Source organism: Pristiophorus japonicus, chromosome 2 (genome assembly GCF_044704955.1).
Source record: "Pristiophorus japonicus isolate sPriJap1 chromosome 2, sPriJap1.hap1, whole genome shotgun sequence".
Lineage (NCBI taxonomy): Eukaryota > Metazoa > Chordata > Chondrichthyes > Pristiophoridae > Pristiophorus > Pristiophorus japonicus.
Window position 1 is genome coordinate 5923892 of NC_091978.1, and position 22793 is coordinate 5946684.

General features: G+C 49.0%; 1 protein-coding gene across 1 annotated transcript in view; it reads right to left on the reverse strand.

The window, feature by feature from the left end:
* Positions 1 to 22793, reverse strand: part of LOC139229312 (matrix metalloproteinase-21-like) — an 88755-nt gene that overhangs the window by 35457 nt on the left and 30505 nt on the right. Inside the window, exons 2-3 of the mRNA XM_070860998.1 lie at positions 9529 to 9833; positions 2417 to 3512 (exon numbers count right to left, since the gene is read on the reverse strand). Of these exons, the coding sequence (XP_070717099.1) occupies positions 2417 to 3512; positions 9529 to 9687 (1255 nt within the window). The 5' untranslated portion in view covers positions 9688 to 9833. The remainder of the gene's footprint in view (positions 1 to 2416; positions 3513 to 9528; positions 9834 to 22793) is intronic.

The window sequence follows — 22793 nt, forward strand, 5'->3', positions numbered from 1 at the left end:
CAATGGCAAACATTTAAAGATTACATGGACGAACTTCAACAATTGTACATTCCTGTCTGGAGTAAAAATAAAACAGGGAAGGTGGCTCAACTGTGGCTAACAAGGGAAATTAAGGATAGTGTTAAATCCAAGGAAGAGGCATACAAATTAGCCAGAAAAAGTAGCAAGCAGGAGGACTGGGAGAAATTTAGAATACAGCAGAGGAGGACAAAGAGTTTAATTAAGAGGGGGAAAATAGAGTATGAGAGGAAGCTTGCCGGAAACATTAAAAAATGACTGCAAAAGCTTCTATAGATATGTGAAGAGAAAAAGATTAGTGAAAACAAATGTAGGTCCCTTGCAGTCGGATTCAGGTGAATTTATAATGGGGAACAAAGAAATGGCAGACCAATTGAACAAATACTTTGGTTCTGTCTTCACAAAGGAAGACACAAATAACCTTCCGGATGTACTAGGGGTCAGAAGGACTAGTGAGAAGGAGGAACTGAAGGAAATCCTTATTCGGGGGGAAATTGTGTTTGGGAAATTGATGGGATTGAAGGCCAATAAATCCCCAGGGCCTGATAGTCTGCATCCCAGAGTACTTAAGGAGGTGGCCCTAGAAATAGTGGATACATTGGTGATCATTTTCCAACAGTCTATCGACTCTGGATCAGTTCCTATACTGGAAGGTTGCGAATGTAACATCACTTTTTAAAAAAAGGAGGGAGAGAGAAAACGGGGAATTATAGACCGGTTAGCCTGACATCAGTAGTGGGGAAAATGTTGGAATCAATCAAAGGATGAAATAGCAGCACATTTGGAAAGCAGTGATAGAATTGGTCCAAGTCAGCATGGATTTATGAAAGGGAAATGATGCTTGACAAATGTTCTGGAATTTTTTGAGGATGTAACTCGTAGAGTGGACAAGGGAGAACCAGTGGATGTGGTGTATTTGGACTTTCAAGAGGCGTTTGACAAGGTCCCACACAAGAGATTGGTGCGCAAAATCAAAGCACATGGTATTGGGGGTAATATACTGACGTGGATAGAGAACTGGTTGGCAGACAGGAAGCAGAGAGTCGGGATTAACGGGTCCTTTTCAGAATGGCAGGCAGTGGGGTGCCCCAGGGCTCAGTGCTGGGACCCCAGCTCTTTACAATATACATTAATGATATGGATGATGGAATTGAGTGTAATATCTCCAAGTTTTCAGATGACACTAAACTGTGTGGTGATGTGAGCTGTGAGAAGGACGCTAAGAGGCTGCAGGGTGATTTGGACAGGTTAGGCGAGTGGGCAAATACATGGCAGATGCAATATAATGTGGATAAATGTGAGGTTATCCAATTTGGTGGCAAAAACACGAAGGCAGAATATTATTTGAATGGCGGCAGATTAGGAAAAGGGGAGGTGTAGCGAGACCTGGGTATCATGATTCATCAGTCATTGAAAGTTGGCACACAGGTACAACAGGCAGTGAAGAAGGCAAATGGTATGTTGGCCTTCATAGCAAGGGGATTTGAGTATAGGAGCAGGGAGGTCTTACTGCAGTTGCACAGGGCCTTGGTGAGGCCCCACCTGGAATATTGTGTTCAGTTTTAGTCTCCTAATCTGAGGAAGGACGTTCTTGCTATTGTGGGAGTGCAGCGATTCCAGGGATGGCAGGACTGACATATGAGGAGAGACTGGATCGACTGGGCCTGTATTTACTGGTGTTTAGAAGGATGAGAGGGGATCTCATAGAAACATATAAGATTCTGACAGGACTGGACAGGTTAGATGCGGGAAGAATGTTCCCGATGTTGGGGAAGTCCAGGACCAGGGGAAATAGTCTTAGGATAAGGGGTAGGCCATTTAGGACTGAGATGAGGAGAAACTTCTTCACTCAGAGAGTTGTTAACCTGTGGAATTCTCTACCGCAGAGAGTTGTTGATGCCAATTCATTGGATATATTGAAGAGGGAGTTAGATGTGGCCCTTGCGGCTAAAGGGATCAAGGGGTATGGAGAGAAAGCAGGAAATGGGTACTGGGGGAATGATCAGCCATGATCTTATTGAATGGTAGTGCAGGCCCGAAGGGCCAGATGGCCTACCCCTGCATCTATTTTCTATGTTTCTATGTCTATGTTTCTATCCCCCTTGCAATAAAGGCCAACATTCCATTTGCCTTCCTGATTACTAGCTGTACCTGCAAGGTACAGGTCCCTCTGTACTGCGGCACCTTGTAATCTCTCTCCATTTAAATAATAATTTGCTTTTTTATTTTTTCTGTCAAAGTGGACAACCTCAACCTTTCCCACATTATACTCCATCTGCCAAATGTTTGCCCACTCACTTTGCCTGTCTATATCCCTTTGCAGATTTTGTGCGTGTCCTCCTCACAACTTGCTTTGCCACCTTTGTGCATGAACTGAGAAGATTGAAGGTTTGCTCACTTGTCCCGAATCCCAGCTTGATGTCTATCTCAGAGGCCGTCGATGTCAGATCCTCTTCAAATATCAAGGGCGTGACCTCGCTCCACATCCGAAAGGCCAATTTCAAGATCATCTTCTGGTCGTCGATGGTCATCTGGGAGCTGTAGCCTTCGTCCAGAATGCGCCACTTGAGTTTGGTCTTGGTGAAGGCGAGCAGCGAGTGGGTGTTGTCCAGCAAGTCTGAGGAGCCTCGCTTCTTCCGCATGTTTTCCACCAGCCAGCGTAGGAAGCGCTTCCTGCGGCTCAAGTCAGGAATGGCTACGTCCCACGAGCTCTCCGTGCCATTGAGCTGGTCTTTGCTGGACAGCTCTGTGTTGTTGCATTTACCTTGGCTGGAGATCCTAATGATATTGGGTTGGACCTGGATGGATATCTCTGTACTGTTGAGTTGGTCTTCGCTGGATATCTCTGTGTTGTTGGGTAGAGCTTGGTTGGAGATCCTAGTCCCATTCGGCTGACTTTGGTTGTAGATGGCCGTTTGGTTGGGCTGCCCTTGGCCGGTGGTCCCCGTGTGGTTGCGTTGGGTGTCTTGGTCGGACGTCTCTGTGCGCTGGGATGGGGGGCCGAGGCGGAAGGCATCCAGGCCGTGGCGCTGGCCTGCACTGCGCGAGGTCTCTGCGCGGTCAGGTTGGCCAATGCTCGCGTTTGCCGTGAGGTTGCCGCTGACCCCGAGCAAGTCAGTCGGCGGTGGGCTGTAGCTCGGATCGGCGTCACGCGCCATGGTGCCGTTCGGAGTGTCGGAGTCGTTGTCATGGGCCTTGTGGTCCGGGACCCCGCAGCGGGGCATGTTCATGGCATCCTTGGTGGCGTCGTCCAGGGTCCCGGTGACCGGGAGGCCATTGGCTTTCTGAAACCTGAGCAGGGCGCTTGTGTACTTGGCTAACATCTGCCGTGACTCTTCCTGCTCCTTCACATGTCTCCGGCTGTACTGCCCCTCGAGCAGGAGTCCAGAGATATCCAGCGGAGAGGGGTCATCGTCCAATGGGACCGAGACGCCTTGGTATGCCAGGTCCTCCCAGTTCACCGGCTCCGTCCACCCATATTTGTCGAGATATTCCTACCAAAAAAAAAATGCAGAAACATTTCTGTCAAAATCAGGAAGGCAAATAGAATGTTGGAAAATTGCAGGGATATGGGGAAAGAGCCGATGCAGACTCGATGGGCCAAATGGCCTCCTTCTGCGCTATACTAGTCTGTGATTCTATGAAACCACCACAACTAGTAACAAAGGTTAATAAGGCCAGAAAAAAGCAAACCAAGCAATGGTTTTTATTTCTAGAGAGATAGAATTGAAAAGCAGAGAAACTTTGTTAAATTTGTACTGAACCTTGGTTAGACCACACTTGGGGTACTGTGCACAGTTCCGGTCTCCATATTGTAAAACGCTACAACTGTACAGGGTATTGGTGAGGCCACACCCGGAGTACTGCGTACAGTTTTGGTCTCCATTTTTAAGGAGGGATATACTTGCATTGGAGGCAGTTCAGAGAAGGATCACTAGGTTGATTCCGGAGATGAGGGGATTGACTTATGAGGAACGGTTGAATAGGTTGGGCCTATACACATTGGAGTTCAGAAGAATGAGAGGGGATCTTATTAAAACTTATAAGATAATGAGGGGGCTAGACACGGTGGATGCAGAGAGGATGTTTCCACTGATGGGGGAGACTAAAACTAGGGGACTTAATCTCAGAATAAGGGGCCGCCCATTTAAAACTGAGATGAGGAGGAATGAATGATCATAGCATGATTGAGTTTCAAATTCAGATGGAGGGTGAGAAAGTTGGATCTCTAACCAGCGTACTAAGCTTAAATAAAGGAGACTATGAAGGTATGAGGGCAGAGTTGGATAAAGTGGACTGGGAAAATAGATTAAAGTGTGGGGTAGTTGATGAACAGTGGTGTACTTTTAAAGGGATATTTCACAACTCTCAAGAAAAATATATTCCAGTGAGGAGCAAAGGGTGTAAGAGAAAAGATAGCCATCCGTGGCTAACTGAAGAAATAAAAGACGGTATCCAATTAAAAACAAGGGCATACAAAGTGGCCAAAACTAGTGGGAGGACAGAAGATTGGGAAGCTTTTAAAAGCCAGCAAAGAATGACTAAAAAAATGATTAAGAAAGGGAAGATAGACTATGAAAGTAAACTAGCACGAAATATAAAAACAGATAGCAAGAGTTTCTACAGATTTATAAAGAGGAAAAGAGTGGCTAAAGTAAATGTTGGTCCCTTAGAGGACGAGACCGGGGAATTAGTAATGGAGAACATGGAGATGGCAGAAACTCTGAACAAATATTTTGTATCAGTCTTTATGGTAGAGGACACTAACAATATTCCAACAATGGAAAATCAAGGGGCTATAGGGGGGGGAGCAACTTAACACAATCACAATCACTAAGGAGGTGGTACTCAGTAAGATAATGGGACTAAAGGCAGATAATTCCCCTGGACCTGATGGCTTGCATCCTAGGGTCTTAAGAGAAGTAGCAGAAGGGACTGTGGATACATTGGTTGTAATTTACCAAAATTCCCTGGATTCTGGGGAGGTCCCAGCAGATTGGAAAACTGCAAATGTTACGCCCCTATTCAAAAAAGGAGGCAGGCAAAAAGCAGGAAACTATAGACCAGTTAGTCTAACATCTGTGGTTGGGAAAATGTTGGAGTCCATTATTAAAGAAGCAGTAGCAGGACATTTGGAAAAGCAAAATTCGGTCAGGCAGAGTTAGCATGGATTTATGAAGGGGAAGTCATGTTTGATAAATTTGCTGGAATTCTTTGAGGATGTAACAAACAGGGTGGATAAAGGGGAACCAGTGGATGTGGTGTATTTGGACTTCCAGAAGGCATTTGAGAAGGTGCCACACAAAAGGTTACTGCACAAGATAAAAGTTCACCGGGTTGGGGGTAATATATTAGCATGGATAGAAGATTGGCTAACTAACAGAGAACAGGGAGTTGGGATAAATGGTTCATTCTCGGGTTGGCAACCAGTAACTAGTGGGGTGCCGCAGGGATCAGTGCTGGGACCTCAACTATTTACAATCTATATTAACGACTTGGAAGAGGGGACTGGGTGTAATGTAGCCAAGTTTGCTGACGATACAAGATGGGAGGAAGGGCAATGTGTGAGGAGGAAACAAAGAGGCTGCAAAAGGACATAGACAGGCTAAGTGAATGGGCAAAAATTTGGCAGATGGAGTATAATATTGGAAAGTGTGAGGTCATGCACTTTGGCAGAAAAAAAAAATCAAAGAGCAAGTTATTATTTAAATGGAGAAAGATTGCAAAGTGCTGCAGTACAGCGGGAGCTGGGGGTACTTGTGCATGAAACACAAAAGGATAGTATGCGGGTACAGCAAGTGATCAGGAAGGTTAATGGAATCTTGGCCTTTATTGCAAAGAGGATGAAGTATAAAAGCAGGGAAGTCTTGCTCCAGTTATACAGGGTATTGGTGAGGCTACACCTGGAATACTGCGCGCATATTCCATATTTACGAAAGGATATACTTGCTGTGGAGGCAGTTCAGAGAAGGCTCACTCGGTTGATTCCAGAGATGAGGGGGTTGACTTATGGGGAAAGGTTGAGGAGGTTGGACCTCTACTCATTGGAATTCAGAAGAATGAGAGATGATCTAATAGAAACGTATTAAGATTATGAGGGGGCTTGACAAGGTGGATGCAGAGAGGATGTTTCCACTGATGGGGGAGACTAGAACTAGAGGGCATGATCTTAGAATAAGGGGCCGCCCATTTAAAACTGAGATGAGGAGAAATTTCTTCTCTCAGAGGGTTGTAAATCTGTGCAATTCGCTGCTTCAGTTGTGGAAGCTGGGGCATTGAATATATTTAAGACAGAGATAGACAGAGTTTTGAGCGATAAGAGAGTAAAGGGTTATGGGGAGCGGGCGGGGAAGTGGAGCTGAGTCCATGATCAGATCAGCCATGGTCTTATTAAATGGCGGAGCAGGCTCGAGGGCTCCTGCTCCTATTTCTTCTGTTCTTAAAAGACAAAATTAAATTGGTGCTGTGGATTTACAACAACAACAACGTGTATTTATATAGCACCTTTAACGTAGTGAAGTGTCCCAAGGCGCTGCACAGGAGTAGTATGAGATTTTAAAAAATTTGACACCGAGCCGTATAAATAGAAATGAGGGCAGGTGACCAAAAGCTTGGTCAAAGAGGGAGGTTTTAAGGAGCGTCTTGAAGGAGGAAAGAGGTAGAGAGGTGGAGAGGTTTAGGGAGGGGGTTCCAGAGCTTCGGGCCTCGGCAACGGAAGGCCACCGATGGTGGAGCGATTATAATCATGGATACTCAGAATGCCAGAATTAGAGGAGTGCAGACATCTCGGGGGTGCTGTGGGGCTGGAGGAGATTACAGACATGGGGAGGGGCGAGGGCCATGGAGGGATTTGTAAATAAGGATGAGCATTTGAAATCGAGACGAGGAAAGCATCCAATTTAAAATAAGGACATACAAAGTGGCCAAAACTAGTGGGAGGACAGAAGACTGTGAAGCTTTTAAAAGCCAGCAAAGAACGACTAAAAAAATGATTAAGATAGACTATGAAAGTAAACTAGCGCAAAATATAAAAACAGATAGCAAGAGTTTCTATAGGTATATAAAAAGAAAAAGAGAGGACGAGACCGGGGAACTAGTAACTGGGAACATGAAGATGGCAGAAACTCTGAACATAGAAACATAGAAACATAGACAATGGGTGCAGGAGTAGGCCATTCGGCCCTTCGAGCCTGCACCGCCATTCAATAAGATCATGGCTGATCATTCACCTCAGTACTCCTTTCCTGCTTTCTCTCCATACCCCTTGATCCTTTAGCCGTAAGGGCCATATCTAACTCCCCCTTGAATATATCCAATGAATTGGCATCAACAACTCTCTGCAATAGGGAATTCCACAGGTTAACAACTCTCTGAGTGAAGAAGTTTCTCCTCATTTCAGTCTTAACTAGCTTACCCCTTTTCCTTAGACTGTGTACCCTGGTTCTGGACTTCCCCAACATCGGGAACATTCTTCCTGCATCTAACCTGTTCAGTCCTGTCAGAATTTTATATGTTTCTATAAGATCCCCTCTCATCCTTCTAAACTCCAGTGAATAAAGGCCCAGTTGATCCAGTCTCTCCTCATGTGTCAGTCCAGCCATCCTGGGAATCAGTCTGGTGAACTTTCGGTGCACTCGCTCAATAGCAAGAATGTCCTTCCTCAGATTAGGAGACCAAAACTGAACACAATATTCCAGGTGAGGCCTCACTAAGGCCCTGTACAACTGCAGTAAGACCTCCCTGCTCCTATATTTAAATCCCTTAGCTATGAAGGCCAACATACTATTTGCCTTCTTCACCGCCTGCTGTACCTGCATGCCAACTTTCAATGACTGATGTACCATGACACCCAGGTCTCGTTGCACCTCCCCTTTTCCTAATCTGCCGCCATTCAGATAATATTCTGTCTTTGTGTTTTTACCACCAAAGTGGATAACCTCACATGTATCCACATTATACTGCATCTGCCATGCATTTGCCCACTCACCTAACCTGTCCAAGTCACCCTGCAGCCTCTTAGCGTCCCCCTCACAGCTCACACCGCCACCCAGCTTAGTGTCGTCTGCAAACTTGGAGATATTACACTCAATTGCTTCATCCAAATCATGAATGTATATTGTAAATAGCTGGGGTCCCAGCACTGAGCCCTGCGGTACCCCACTAGTCACTACCTGCCATTCTGAAAAGGACCCGTTTATTCCGACTCTCTGCTTCCTGTCTGCCAACCAGTTCTCTATCCACGTCAGTATATTACCCCCAATACCATGCGCTTCGATTTTGCACACCAATCTCTTGTGTGGGACCTTGTCAAAAGCCTTTTGAAAGTCCAAATACACCACATCCACTGGTTCTCCCTTGTCCACTTTACTAGTTACATCCTCAAAAAATTCTAGAAGATTTGTCAAGCATGACTTCCCTTTAATAAATCCATGCTGACTTGGACCAATCCTGTCACTGCTTTCCAAATGTGCTGCTATTTCATCTTTAATAATTGATTCCAATTTTTCCCCACTACTGATGTCAGGCTAACCGGTGTATAATTATCGTTTTCTCTCTCCCTCCTTTCTTAAAAAGTGGTGTTACATTAGCTACCCTCCAGTCCATAGGAACTAATCCAGAGTTGATAGACTGTTGGAAAATGATCACCAATGCATCCACTATTTCTAGGGCCACTTCCTTAAATACTCTGGGATGCAGACTATCAGGCCCCGGGGATTTATCAGCCTTCAATCCCATCAATTTCCCTAACACAATTTCCTGCCTAATAAGGATTTCCTTCAGTTCCTCCTTTTCACTAGACCCTCGGTCCCCTAGTATTTCTGGAAGGTTATTTGTGTCTTCCTTCGTGACGACAGAACCAAAGTATTTGTTCAATTGGTCTGCCATTTCTTTGTTCCCCATTATAAATTCACCTGAATCTGACTGCAAGGGACCTGCTTTTGTCTTCCCGTGTAATCCCCTGTAACCCCGTGTAATCCCACGTAATTCTGTGTAACCCCGTGTAATCCCGCGTAGTACCACATAATCCCGTGTAATCCTGCGTAATCCCACATAATGACGTGTAACCCCGTGTAACCCGTGTAATCCCGCGTAATCCCATGTAATCACGTGTAACCCCGTGTAACCCCGTGTAATCCCATGTAACCACGTGTAACCCTGTGTAACCTGTGTAATCCCGCGTAATCCCACGTAACCACGTGTAACCCCGTGTAACCCGTGTAACCCCGTGTAACCCGTGTAACCCCGTGTAATCCCATGTAACCACGTGTAACCCTGTGTAACCTGTGTAATCCCGCGTAATCCCACGTAACCACGTGTAACCCCGTGTAACCCGTGTAACCCCGTGTAAACCCGTGTAACCCGTGTAACCCCGTGTAATCCCATGTAACCACGTGTAACCCTGTGTAACCTGTGTAATCCCGCGTAATCCCATGTAACCACGTGTAACCACGTGTAACCCCGTGTAACCCCGCGTAACCCGTGTAACCCCGCGTAAGTGCCGTGACGTACCTGGGCTGACTCGGTGGTCAGCACTGGACGAGCCCGTGTCCACATCCTCGCCTGGATGTCGGAGTGGTCCCGGCTGTGATAGACCTTCTCGCCCACGATCGTCGCCAGGAACCCCAGCTGGAGGCACAGGGGCAGCAGCCCAGCTCCCAGACACTTCATGGTTTGCCTGGCGGTTGTCGACAAGGCTCACGCTTTCTCCCTTGGGCTGGCGGGGTGACTAACTTCACAGCGATAAATACCTGGCCGAAGATAGTCGGTTGTCCTGGTCACATTTTCAGCTCAGCTCCCATCTGAGAGGCGATGGTCTGTGCGAGAGAGAAAAGGCTCAGGGACGGCCGAGACAAGCCCGCGGCTCCCGGAGAGAGCTCTCACTCTCCGCTGTGCACTGTCAATGTTCCACAGTCAGACAAAGACACAACAAAGTATTCTACAATCAATAAACCTGTGTCCTTGCACCAAGACATATCAAAGTTCATCACACTGTGAATTGGGAGCTTAGTGACAGGAGGAGGCCATTCAGCCCCTCGAGCCTGTTACACAGGAACAGGAGCAGGCCATTCAGCCCCTCGAGCCTGTTACATGGAACAGGAGGTGGCCATTCAGTCCCTCGAGCCTGTTACACAGGAACAGGAGGAGGCCATTCAGTCCCTTGAGATTGTTACACAGGAACAGGAGGAGGCCATTCAGCCCCTCGAGCCTGTTACACAGGAACAGGAGGAGGCCATTCAGCCCCTCGAGCCTGTTACACAGGAACAGGAGGAGGCCATTCAGCCCCTCGAGCCTGTTACATAGGAACAGGAGGAGGCCATTCAGCCCCTCGAGTCTGTTACACAGGAACAGGAGGAGGCCCCATTCAGCCCCTTGAGCCCGTTTCACAATTCAATTATATCATGGCTGATCTGTATCTTAATTACCTCTTCCCTTCTTGGTTTCTTAACCCTTAATACCCTTGCCTAACAAAAATTTATCAATCTCTGTTTTACAATTTTCAATAGGCCCACAGCATAAACAGCTTTTTGGGGGGAGAGAGTTCCAGATTCCCACTGCCCTTTGTGTGAAGAAGTGCTCCCTGACATCACCCTGAACGGCCTGGCCTTAATTTTAAGGTTACGCCCCCTTGTTCCGGACTCCTCCACAAGAGGAAGTAGTTTCTCTCTATCTACCCCATCAACTTCTTTAATCATCTTAAACACCTCGATTCGATCACCCCTTGTTCTTCTACACTCGAGGGATTATTAGCACAGTCTATGCCATCTGTCCTCACAATTTAACCCTTTAGAAGTATAATGATTTTAGTCACCCTGGCAGACAAGAAATACACACACACACACACACAGACACAACAGACAGACACACACATGCACACAGATGCACACACACTCACACACACACACACACACACAGACAGATACACACACACAGACACACACACACACACAGACAGATACACACACACAGACACACACACACAGACAGATACACACACACTCACACACAGACAGACACACACACACACACAGACACACACACACAGACAGATACACACACACTCACACACAGACAGACACACACACACAGACAGACACACACACACAGACAGATACACACACACAGACAGATACACACACACAAACAGACAGATACACACACACTCATGCACACACAGACAGATACACACACAGACAGATACACACACACACTCACACACACAGACAGATACAGACACACTCTCACACACAGACAGATACACAGTCACTCTCACATACACAGACAGATACACACACATACTCATACACATAGATACACACACACGGATACACACACACACAGACAGATGCACACACACACACACACAGATACACAGATACACAAGCACACACTCACACACACAGACAGATACCCATGCAGAAAAATACTCAGATACACACACATACAAATACCCCCGCCCCCACACACACACACACACAGATACACACACACACACTCACACACAGATACACACACACTCACACATACAGACAGATACACACACACTCACACACACAGACTCACACACACAGATACACACACACTCACACACACAGACAGATATACACACACACTCACACACACAGACAGATACCCACATACTCACACACAAACACAGACTCACACACACAAATACACACACACTCTCACACACACAGCCAGATATACACACACTCACATACACAGACAGATACAGAGACATAGACAGATACCCATACAGAAAAATACACAGATACACACACATAGACATACCCACACACAGATACACACACACACACACACTCACACACACAGACAGATGCACACACTCACACACAGACAGATACACACACACACTCACACACACAGATACACACACACACACACACTCTCACATAGATATACACTCACAGAATACGCATACAAACAGATACACATGCACATACACAGATATATACACACACACAAAACACAGCACACACACAAAGACTTACACATACCACACACTTACACAGAACTACAGATAAAGTTGCACAGACATAGGCACACACAGTAATACATACAGACACTTACAGAGACAGACACACACCTACACACAGTCAGAGACACGTGTACACACACACAGACAGAGAGCCAGGTGCAGAGACACACCTGCACATGAATGGAGTGGAACCTGTATAAGATTCCAGCGGAGTGGAGGCCGGTGAGGAATTCCTCAAGTGTCTGCAGTTCTCAGTAACAGGGCCATAACTCTAGGCAACTGCTGCACCCCTTCCCTCCCCATGGAGCGCTGGAATCCTCCACACATGGGGAATGTCTCCGGGCAGTGAGCAGCTCCAGCTTATTGCAGCAAGATTATTGAACAGGGAGGAGAGGCCACATGAAATGCACAGCCTAGGTCTAAGCCCGCAGCCAATGAGGAGGCGATGGGAGGGTGACTGTTATTAAGGCGAGCCCATACCTTGCAGGGAAAGGATTTGAGTGTTTGTGACTGGGAGTGACAGGCCTTCCCTTCCACTCTGGCTCGGTTAACACAAAATGCAGCTCTGTCAGAATGTCTGATTCACCGCCCCTTAACCCCATTTCAAGTTCATCGGCTCGCTCACCCTCTGCTCCCTCGATGGGACCCTCGTAATCAAGTACAGAGTGAGAAGTCCGCTTCCTCGAGGGAGACTCGGGAACAGAGTGAGGAGACTCCTCCCTCAAGGGAGACTCGGGGACAGAGTGAGGAGACCCCTCCCACAACGGAGGCTCGGGGACAGAGTGAGAAGTCCGCTTCCTCGAGGGAGACTCGGGAACAGAGTGAGGAGACCCCTCCCTCAAGGGAGACTCGGGGACAGAGTGAGGAGTCCGACTCCCTCGAGGGAAACTCGGGGACAGAATGAGGAGTCCGACTCCCTCGAGGGAGACTCAGGAACAGAGTGAGGAGACCCCTCCCACAACGGAGGCTCGGGGACAGAGTGAGAAGTCCGCTTCCTCGAGGGAGACTCGGGAACAGAGTGAGGAGACCCCTCCCTCAAGGGAGACTCGGGGACAGAGTGAGGAGTCCGACTCCCTCGAGGGAAACTCGGGGACAGAATGAGGAGTCCGACTCCCTCGAGGGAGACTCAGGAACAGAGTGAGGAGACCCCTCCCACAACGGAGGCTCGGGGACAGAGTGAGGAGTCCGCTCCCTCGAGGGAGACTCGGGGAAGGAATGAGGACACCTCTCCCTCGAGGGAGACTCAGGACAGAGTGAGGGGTCCGATTTTTGTTGGGTAAGGTTATCGAGGGATATGGAACCAAGGCAGGTTAAGGTACAGATCAACCGTGACCAAAATCAATGGTGGAATGGGCTCGAGAGGCTGAACGGCCTCCTCTTGTTCAACGGCTCCTAAATTCCTGCAATATAAACAGAACATGCTGGAAATACTCAGCAGGTCAGGCAGCATCTGTGGAGAGAGAAACAGAGTTAACGTTTCAGGTCGACGATCCTTCGTCAGAACTGGAGGATAAATTCTGATCCTCCTTCCCTAGTCGCTGATTCCTGAACTCCATCCCTTTTCGGAGGGAAAGCATTCCCTGATCTCCCTGCTCATGGTTAACAATTCAGCTGTTTCTCTGCGGCACACTCGCCTCACAGCACAGACACACGCTGTCTCTCTCTTTGCTCTCGTGCTCCAATGCTGGACCTGAGATGGGTTTACTGGGCTCAGACCCTGCAAACACCCTTTACACACTTTACCTATGTGGGGTCGGCTGTGATGGGGTGTGGTGTGACGAGGTGTGATGGGCTGTGATGGGGTGGGGTGGGGTGTGATGGGGTGTGATGGGGTGTGATGGGGTGGGGTGGGGTGTGATGGGGTGTGATGGGGTGGGGTGGGGTGTGATGGGGTGTGATGGGGTGTGATGGGGTGGGGTGGGGTGTGATGGGGTGTGATGGGGTGGGGTGGGGTGTGATGGGGTGTGATGGGGTGGGGTGGGGTGTGATGGGGTGTGATGGGGTGTGATGGGGTGGGGTGGGGTGTGATGGGGTGTGATGGGGTGGGGTGGGGTGTGATGGGGTGTGATGGGGTGGGGTGGGGTGTGATGGGGTGTGATGGGGTGGGGTGTGATGGGGTGTGATTTGATGGGGTGTGATGGGGTCGGGTGTGATGGGATGTGATGGGGTGTGATGGGGTGCGATGGGCTGTGATGGGGTGTGATGGGGTGGGGTGGGGTGTGATGGGGTGTGATGGGGTGGGGTGGGGTGGGGTGTGATGGGGTGGGGTGGGGTGTGATGGGGTGTGGTGGGGTGTGATGGGGTGTGATGGGGTGGGGTGTGATGGGGTGTGATTTGATGGGGTGTGATGGGGTGGGGTGTGATGGGATGTGATGGGGTGTGATGGGGTGCGATGGGCTGTGATGGGGTGTGATGGGGTGGGGTGGGGTGTGATGGGGTGTGATGGGGTGTGATGGGATGTGATGTGATGGGGTGTGATGGGGCGTGATGGGGTGTGATGGGATGTGATGGGATGTGATGTGATGGGGTGTGATGGGGCGTGATGGGGTGTGATGGGGTGGGGTGGGCTGTGATGGGGTGTGATGGGGTGGGGTGGGGTGTGATGGGGTGGGGTGGGGTGTGATGGGGTGGGGTGGGGCATGATGGGGTGGGGTGGGCTGTGATGGGGCGTGATGGGCTGTGATGGGGTGTGGTGGGGTGGGGTGGGGCATGATGGGGTGTGATGGGTTGTGATGGGGCATGATGGGGTGTGATGGGGTGTGATGGGTTGTGATGGGCTGTGATGGGGTGGGATGTGATGGGCTGTGATGGGATGGGGTGGGGTGTGATGGGCTGTGATGGGGTGTGATGGGATGGGGTGTGATGTGATGGGGTGTGATGGGGTGGGGTGGGGTGTGATGGGCTGTGATGGGGTGTGATGGGGTGTGATGGGCTGTGATGGGCTGTGATGGGGTGGGATGTGATGGGATGGGGTGGGGTGTGATGGGCTGTGATGGGGTGTGATGGGATGGGGTGTGATGTGATGGGGTGTGATGGGGTGGGGTGGGGTGTGATGGGCTGTGATGGGGTGTGATGGGGTGTGATGGGGTGTGATGGGATGGGGTGTGATGTGATGGGGTGTGATGGGCTATGATGGGATGGGGTGTAGTGTGATGGGGTGTGATGTGATGGGGTGTGATGGGGTGGGGTGGGATGTGATGGGCTGTGATGGGGTGGGCTGTGATGGGCTGTGATGGGATGTGATGGGATGGGGTGGTATGGAGTGGGGTGGGCTGTGATGGGATGTGATGGGATGGGGTGGTATGGGGTGGGGTGTAATGGGGTGGGGTGTGATGGGATGGGGTGTGATGGGGTGGGGTGTGATGTGATGGGCTGTGATGGGATGTGATGGGATGGGGTGTGATGTGATGGAGTGTGATGGGGTGGGGTGTGATGTGATGGGATGTGATGGGATGGGGTGGTATGGGATGGGGTGTGATGTGATGGGATGGGGTGTGATGGGGTGTGATGTGATTGGGTGGGGGTGGGTTGGGATGGGGTGGGATGTGATGGGATGGGGTGTGATGGGGTGTGATGTGATTGGGTGGTATGGGATGGGGTGGGATGTGATGGGATGGGGTCTGATGGGGTGTGATGTGATTGGGTGGGGGTGGGTTGGGATGGGGTGGGATGTGATGGGATGGGGTGTGATGGGGTGTGATGTGATTGGGTGTGATGTGATGGGGTGTGATGGGGTGGGGTGTGATGTGATGGGATGTGATGGGATGGGGTGGTATGGGATGGGGTGGGATGGGGTGGGGTGTGATGGGGTGTGATGGGGTGTGATGGGATGTGATGGGATGGGGTGTGATGTGATGGGGTGTGATGGGGTGGGGTGTGATGTGATGGGGTGTGATGGGGTGGGGTGTGATGGGGTGGGGTGTGATGTGATGGGGTGTGATGGGGTGTGATGGGATGTGATGGGATGGGGTATGATGGGGTGGGGTGTGATGTGATGGACTGTGATGGGCTGTGATGTGATGGGGTGTGATGGGGTGTGATGGGATGTGATGGGATGGGGTGTGATGGGATGGGGTATGATGGGATGGGGTGGGATGTGATGGGATGTGATGGGCTGTGATGGGGTGTGATGTGATTGGGTGGGGGTGAGTTGGGAATTTGCTCCTCAAACAGTTTACTCCGCAGAGCAAAAGCGATATTTCAACTGGATATTCAAATTAAATGAAATATTATGAACAGAGTCCTTGTGCATTGAGTAAACTTTATGAAAAGCAACATCCTTAGTGCATGCAGGACTGCCTAATGTACCGTGCATCTCGACTTGCAGAAAACTGTTGATAAAGTACCACATAAGAACATAAGAACATAAGAAATAGGAGCAGGAGTCGGCCATACGTCCCCTCGAGCCTGCTCCGCCATTCAATAAGATCATGGCTGATCTGATCATGGACTCGGCTCCAATTCCTTGCCCGCTCCCCATAATCCTTTACTCCCTTATCGCTCAAAAATCTGTCCATCTTCACCTTAAATATATTCAATGACCCAGCCCACACAGCGAATTCCACAGATTTACAACCCTCTGAGAGAAGAAATTCCTCCTCATCTCAGTTTTAAATGGGTGGCCCCTTATTCTAAGACTATGTCCCCTAGTTTTAGTTTCCCTTGAGTGGAAATATCCTCTCTGCATCCATCTTGTCGAGCCCCTTCATTATCTTATACTTTCCAAAACTGCACACAGTACTCCAGGTGTGGCCTCACCCTGTACTGTTGCAGCAGGAGTTAGAAACATAGAAAGGTAGAAAATAGGTGCAGGAGTAGGCCATTTGGCCCTTCTAGCCTGCACTGCCATTCAATGAGTTCATGGCTGAACATGCAACTTCAGTACCCCATTCCTGCTTTCTCGCCATACCCCTTGATTCCCCTAGTAGTAAGGACTTTATCTAACTCCTTTTTGAATATATTTAGTGAATTGGCCTCAACAACTTTCTGTGGTAGAGAATTCCACAGGTTCATCACTCTCTGGGTGAAGAAGTTTCTCCTCATCTCGGTCCTAAATGGCTTACCCCTTATCCTTAGACTGTGACCCCTGGTTCTGGACTTCCCCAACATTGGGAACATTCTTCTTGCATCTAACCTGTCTGAACCCATCAGAATTTTAAACGTTTCTATGAGGTCCCCTCTCATTCTTCTGAACTCCAGTGAATACAAGCCCAGTTGATCCAGTCTTTCTTGATAGGTCAGTCCCGCCATCCCGGGAATCAGTCTGGTGAACCTTCGCTGCACTCCCTCAATAGTAAGAATGTCCTTCCTCAAGTTAGGAGACCAAAACTGTACACAATACTCCAGGTGTGGCCTCACCAAGGCCCTATACAACTGTAGTAACACCTCCCTGCCCCTGTACTCAAATCTCCTCGCTATGAAGGCCAACATGCCATTTGCTTTCTTAACCGCCTGCTGTACCTGCATGCCAACCTTCAATGACTGATGTACCATGACACCCAGGTCTCGTTCCACCTCCCCTTTTCCTAATCTGTCACCATTCAGATAATAGTCTGTCTCTCTGTTTTTACCACCAAAGTGGATAACCTCACATTTATCCACATTATACTTCATCTGCCATGCATTTGCCCACTCACCTAACCTATCCAAGTCACTCTGCAGCCTCATAGCATCCTCCTCGCAGCTCACACTGCCACCCAACTTAGTGTCATCCGCAAATTTGGAGATACTACATTTAATCCCCTCATCTAAATCATTAATGCACAATGTAAACAGCTAGGGCCCCAGCACAGAACCTTGCGGTACCCCACTAGTCACTGCCTGCCATTCTGAAAAGTACCCACTTACTCCTACTCTTTGCTTCCTGTCTGACAACCAGTTCTCAATCCATGTCAGCACACTACCCCCAATCCCATGTGCTTTAACTTTGCACATTAATCTCTTGTGTGGGATCTTGTCGAAAGCCTTCTGAAAGTCCAAATATACCACATCAACTGGTTCTCCCTTGTCCACTCTACTGGAAACATTCTCAAAAAATTCCAGAAGATTTGTCAAGCATGATTTCCCTTTCACAAATCCATGCTGACTTGGACCTATCATGTCACCTCTTTCCAAATGCGCTGCTATGACATCCTTAATAATTGATTCCATCATTTTACCCACTACTGAGGTCAGGCTGACCGGTCTATAATTCCCTGTTTTCTCTCTCCCTCCTTTTTTAAAAAGTGGGGTTACATTGGCTACCCTTCACTCGAACTGATCCAGAGTCAATGGAATGTTGGAAAATGACTGTCAATGCATCCACTATTTCCAAGGCCACCTCCTTAAGTACTCTGGGATGCAGTCCATCAGGCCCTGGGGATTTATCGGCCTTCAATCCCATCAATTTCCCCAACACAATTTCCCGACTAATAAGGATTTCCCTCAGTTCCTCCTTCTTATTAGACCCTCTGACCCCTTTTATATTCGGAAGGTTGTTTGTGTCCTCCTTAGTGAATACCGAACCAAAGTACTTGTTCAATTGGTCTGCCATTTCTTTGTTCCCTGTTATTACTTCCCCTAATTCTGACTGCAGGGGACCTACGTTTGTCTTTACTAACCTTTTTCTCTTTACATATCTATAGAAACTTTTGCAATGCGTCTTAATGTTCCCTGCAAGCTTCTTCTCGTACTCCATTTTCCCTGCCCTAATCAAACCCTTTGTCCTCCTCTGTTGAGTTCTAAATTTCTCCCAGTCCCCAGGTTCGCTGCTATTTCTGGCCAATTTGTATGCCACTCCCTTGGCTTTAATACTATCCCTGATTTCCCTTGATAGCCACGGTTGAGCCACCTTCCCTTTTTTATTTTTACGCCAGACAGGAATGTACAATTGTTGTAGTTCATCCATGCGTTCTCTAAATGTCTGCCATTGCCCATCCATTGTCAACCCCTTAAGTATCATTCGCCAATCTATCCTAGCCAATTCATGCCTCATACCTTCAAAGTTACCCTTCTTTAAGTTCTGGACCATGGTCTCTGAATTAACTGTTTCATTCTCCATCCTAATGCAGAATTCCACCATATTATGGTCACTCTTCCCCAAGGGGCCTCGCACAACGAGATTGTTAATTAATCCTCTCTCATTACACAACACCCAGTCTAAGATGGCCTCCCCCCGAGTTGGTTCCTCGACATATTGGTCTAGAAAACCATCCCTTATGCACTCCAGGAAATCCTCCTCCACCGTATTGCTTCCAGTTTGGTTAGCCCAATCTATGTGCATATTTAAGTCTCCCATTATAACTGCTGCACCTTTATTGCATGCACCCCTAATTTCCTGTTTGATGCCCTCCCCAACATGACTATTACTGTTTGGAGGTTTGTACACAACTCCCACTAACGTTTTTTGCCCTTTGGTGTTCTGCAGCTCTACCCATATAGATTCCACATCATCCAAGCTAATGTCCTTCCTAACTATTGCATTAATCTCCTCTTTAACCAGCAATGCTACCCCACCTCCTTTTCCTTTTGTTCTATCCTTCCTGAATGTTGAATACCCCTGGATGTTGAGTTCCCAGCCCTAATCATCCTGGAGCCACGTCTCCGTAATCCCAATCACATCATATTTGTTAACATCTATTTGCACAGTTAATTCATCCACTTTATTACGGATACTCATTGCGCAAAGCCTTCAGGCTTGTTTTTTTTAACACCCTTTATCCTTTTAGAATTTTGCTGTGCAGTGGTCCTTTTTGTTCTTTGCCTTGGTTTCTCTGCCCTCCACTTTTCCTCATCTCCTTTCTGTCTTTTGCTTTTGTCTCCTTTTTGTTTCCCTCTGTCTCCCTGCATTGGTTCCCATTCCCCTGCCATATTAGTTTAACTCCTCCCCAACAGCACTAGCAAACACTTCCCCGAGGACATTGGTTCCGGTCCTGCCCAGGTGCAGACCGTCCGGTTTGTACTGGTCCCACCTCCCCCAGAACCGGTTCCAATGCCCCAGGAATTTGAATCCCTCCCTGCTGCACCACTGCTCAAGCCATGTATTCATCTGCGCTATCCTGCGATTCCTACTCTGACTAGCACGTGACTTCTCTGCTTTTATACTCTATCTCTCATAATTGATAACTAAATCAACTTTAGAGATGATAAACCCCCTGGTCCAGATGGATTGCATCCGCACATGTTAAATGAAGTTAGGAAAGTGATCACAGAGGCACTGTTACATATAAGATCACCTCTCATTCTTCTGAACTCCAATGTGTAGAGGCCCAACCTACTCAACCTATTTTCATACATCAACTCCGTCATCCCTGGGATCAACCTCGTGAACCTTCTCCGAACAACCTCCAATGCAAGTATATCCTTCCTTATATACGGAGAGCAAAACTGCATGCATCGCTCCAGGTGTGGCCTCACCAATACCCTGTACAGTTGTAGCAGGACTTCTCTGCTTTTATAGTCTATCCCCCTTGCAATAAAGGCCAACATTCCATTTGCCTTCCTGATCACTTGCTGTACCTGCGTACTAACTTTTTGTGTTTCATGAGATCATGGCTGATCTTCTACCTCATCTCCACTTTCCCTTCCAATCCCCGTATCCCTCGATTCTCTTAATATCCAAAAATCTATCGCTCTCTGCCTTGAATATACTCAAAGACTGAGCCTCCACAGCCCTCTGGGGCAGAGAATTCAAAAAGTTCACAACCCTCTGAGTGAAGAAATTTCTCCTCCTCTCAGTCCTAAATGGCCGACCCCATATCCCAAGATTCTGTACCCCAGATCCCTTTGCACCTCTACCCCTTTTACAACCTTATTTTCCAAGGCTAATTGCCCATCTCTTGCCCTGCGAATGTCCTTAAAACTCTTGTGCCAGGTGAAAGCTGACACATAGCCTACTTTTACCAGCGAGAGTTTAAAAACATCAAAAACATATTAAAACAAAATTTAAAAACACATATTTATGTTAAAAACCCTGCTCACTCTGGTAATTTTATTTTATACTAACATGGTGGATATAACATTAGCAGAAGAAATCAAAAAAGATATAAAGACACTTAAGACAGAAAGGGGAAAATAATTGATAACTAAATCAACTTTAGAGACGATAAAACCCCTGGTCCAGATGGATTGCATCCGCACATATTAAAAGGTTAGGAAAGTGATCACTGAGGCACTGTTACATATATATAAAAATCATTATAACAGGGAATAATGCCAGAGGACTGGCGGACAGCTAATGTGATTCCTATATGTCAAAAGGGAGCGAGAACAAACCCAGGAAACTATAGACCAGTTAGCTTAATGTCGGTGGTAGGCAAAATAATGGAAGCTTTACTCAAAGATGTAATAGAAAATATCTAGGGGCCGAGAATTGATGGCCTTACCGCCCACTGCCACCCAGTGCTGCCCACTGCCACCCAGTGCCGTCCACTGTCACCCACTGTCACCCATTGCTGCCCACTGCCGCCCACTGCTGCCCACTGCCACCCACTGCCGCCCACTGACGCCCACTGCTGCCCACTGACACCCACTGCCACCCACTGCCGTCCACTGCCACCCACTGCCGCCCACTGACGCCCACTGCCACCCACTGCCGTCCACTGTCACCCACTGCCACCCACTGACGCCCACTGCCACCCACTGCCGTCCACTGTCACCCACTGCCGTCCACTGCCACCCACTGCCGTCCACTGTCACCCACTGCCACCCACTGACGCCCACTGCCGTCCACTGTCACCCACTGTCACCCACTGACGCCCACTGTCACCCACTGCTGCCCACTGACGCCCACTGTCACCCACTGCTGCCCACTGACGCCCACTGTCACCCACTGCCGCCCACTGACGCCCACTGTCACCCACTGCCACCCACTGCCGTCCACTGTCACCCACTGCCACCCACTGACGCCCACTGACGCCCACTGTCACCCACTGCTGCCCACTGACGCCCACTGTCAGCCACTGCTGCCCACTGACGCCCACTGACGCCCACTGTCACCCACTGCTGCCCACTGTCACCCACTGCTGCCCACTGTCACCCACTGCTGCCCACTGACGCCCACTCTCACCCACTGCCGCCCACTGTCACCCACTGCCGGCGAGACCCACCGACATTGCTCTCTGGGTTGCTCCCTGTTTGCACTCGGGCTGGAGCGGGGGGCGGGGGGGGGGTGGGGGGGAGGGGAGAGCTGCCGGGAACCGCCCGCTGACGTCAACGGACGGCCGAGTGGCACAACTGACCTCCCGCCCGCTGAGCTCCCAGATTGGCGCGGACGGGAGTCAGGGGGAGTTGGCACCAGCAGGGGGAAGGATTGCCGCGAGGAGGCTGCTCTAACCCCCACGGTAAATTTTAAAAACTGGAAAAAAAGGTTTGTGAACTTTTGAATACATTTTAATGGGTTCCTTCCCTGAAGGTCTTCTGGGTAAATTTTTTTCCCCAATCATTTTTATTTGAACGTCTTTGACTCCATCCTCGGTGGCACTTGGGCGGCAAACATCTGTGCCTTCGAGTTTGGGAGCTCCCGCCCGCTGCCGCCCAGTTTGACGGTGTACGTCGCTTGTTTGCCGCCGGCCCAACTCTAAAATTATTTTTCATCAATTTCCCGCCCAAAGAGCTGCCCGGTGTCTCGGCGGCCATCGGCTGCACTTGGGCGGGACTTGGGCGGGACTTGGACGGGACTTGGACGGGACTTGGACGGGACTTGGGTGGGACTTGGACGGGACTTGGGCGGGAAATTGATGGGACTTGGGTGGGACTTGGGTGGGACTTGGGTGGGACTTGGGCGGGAATTTGATGGGAC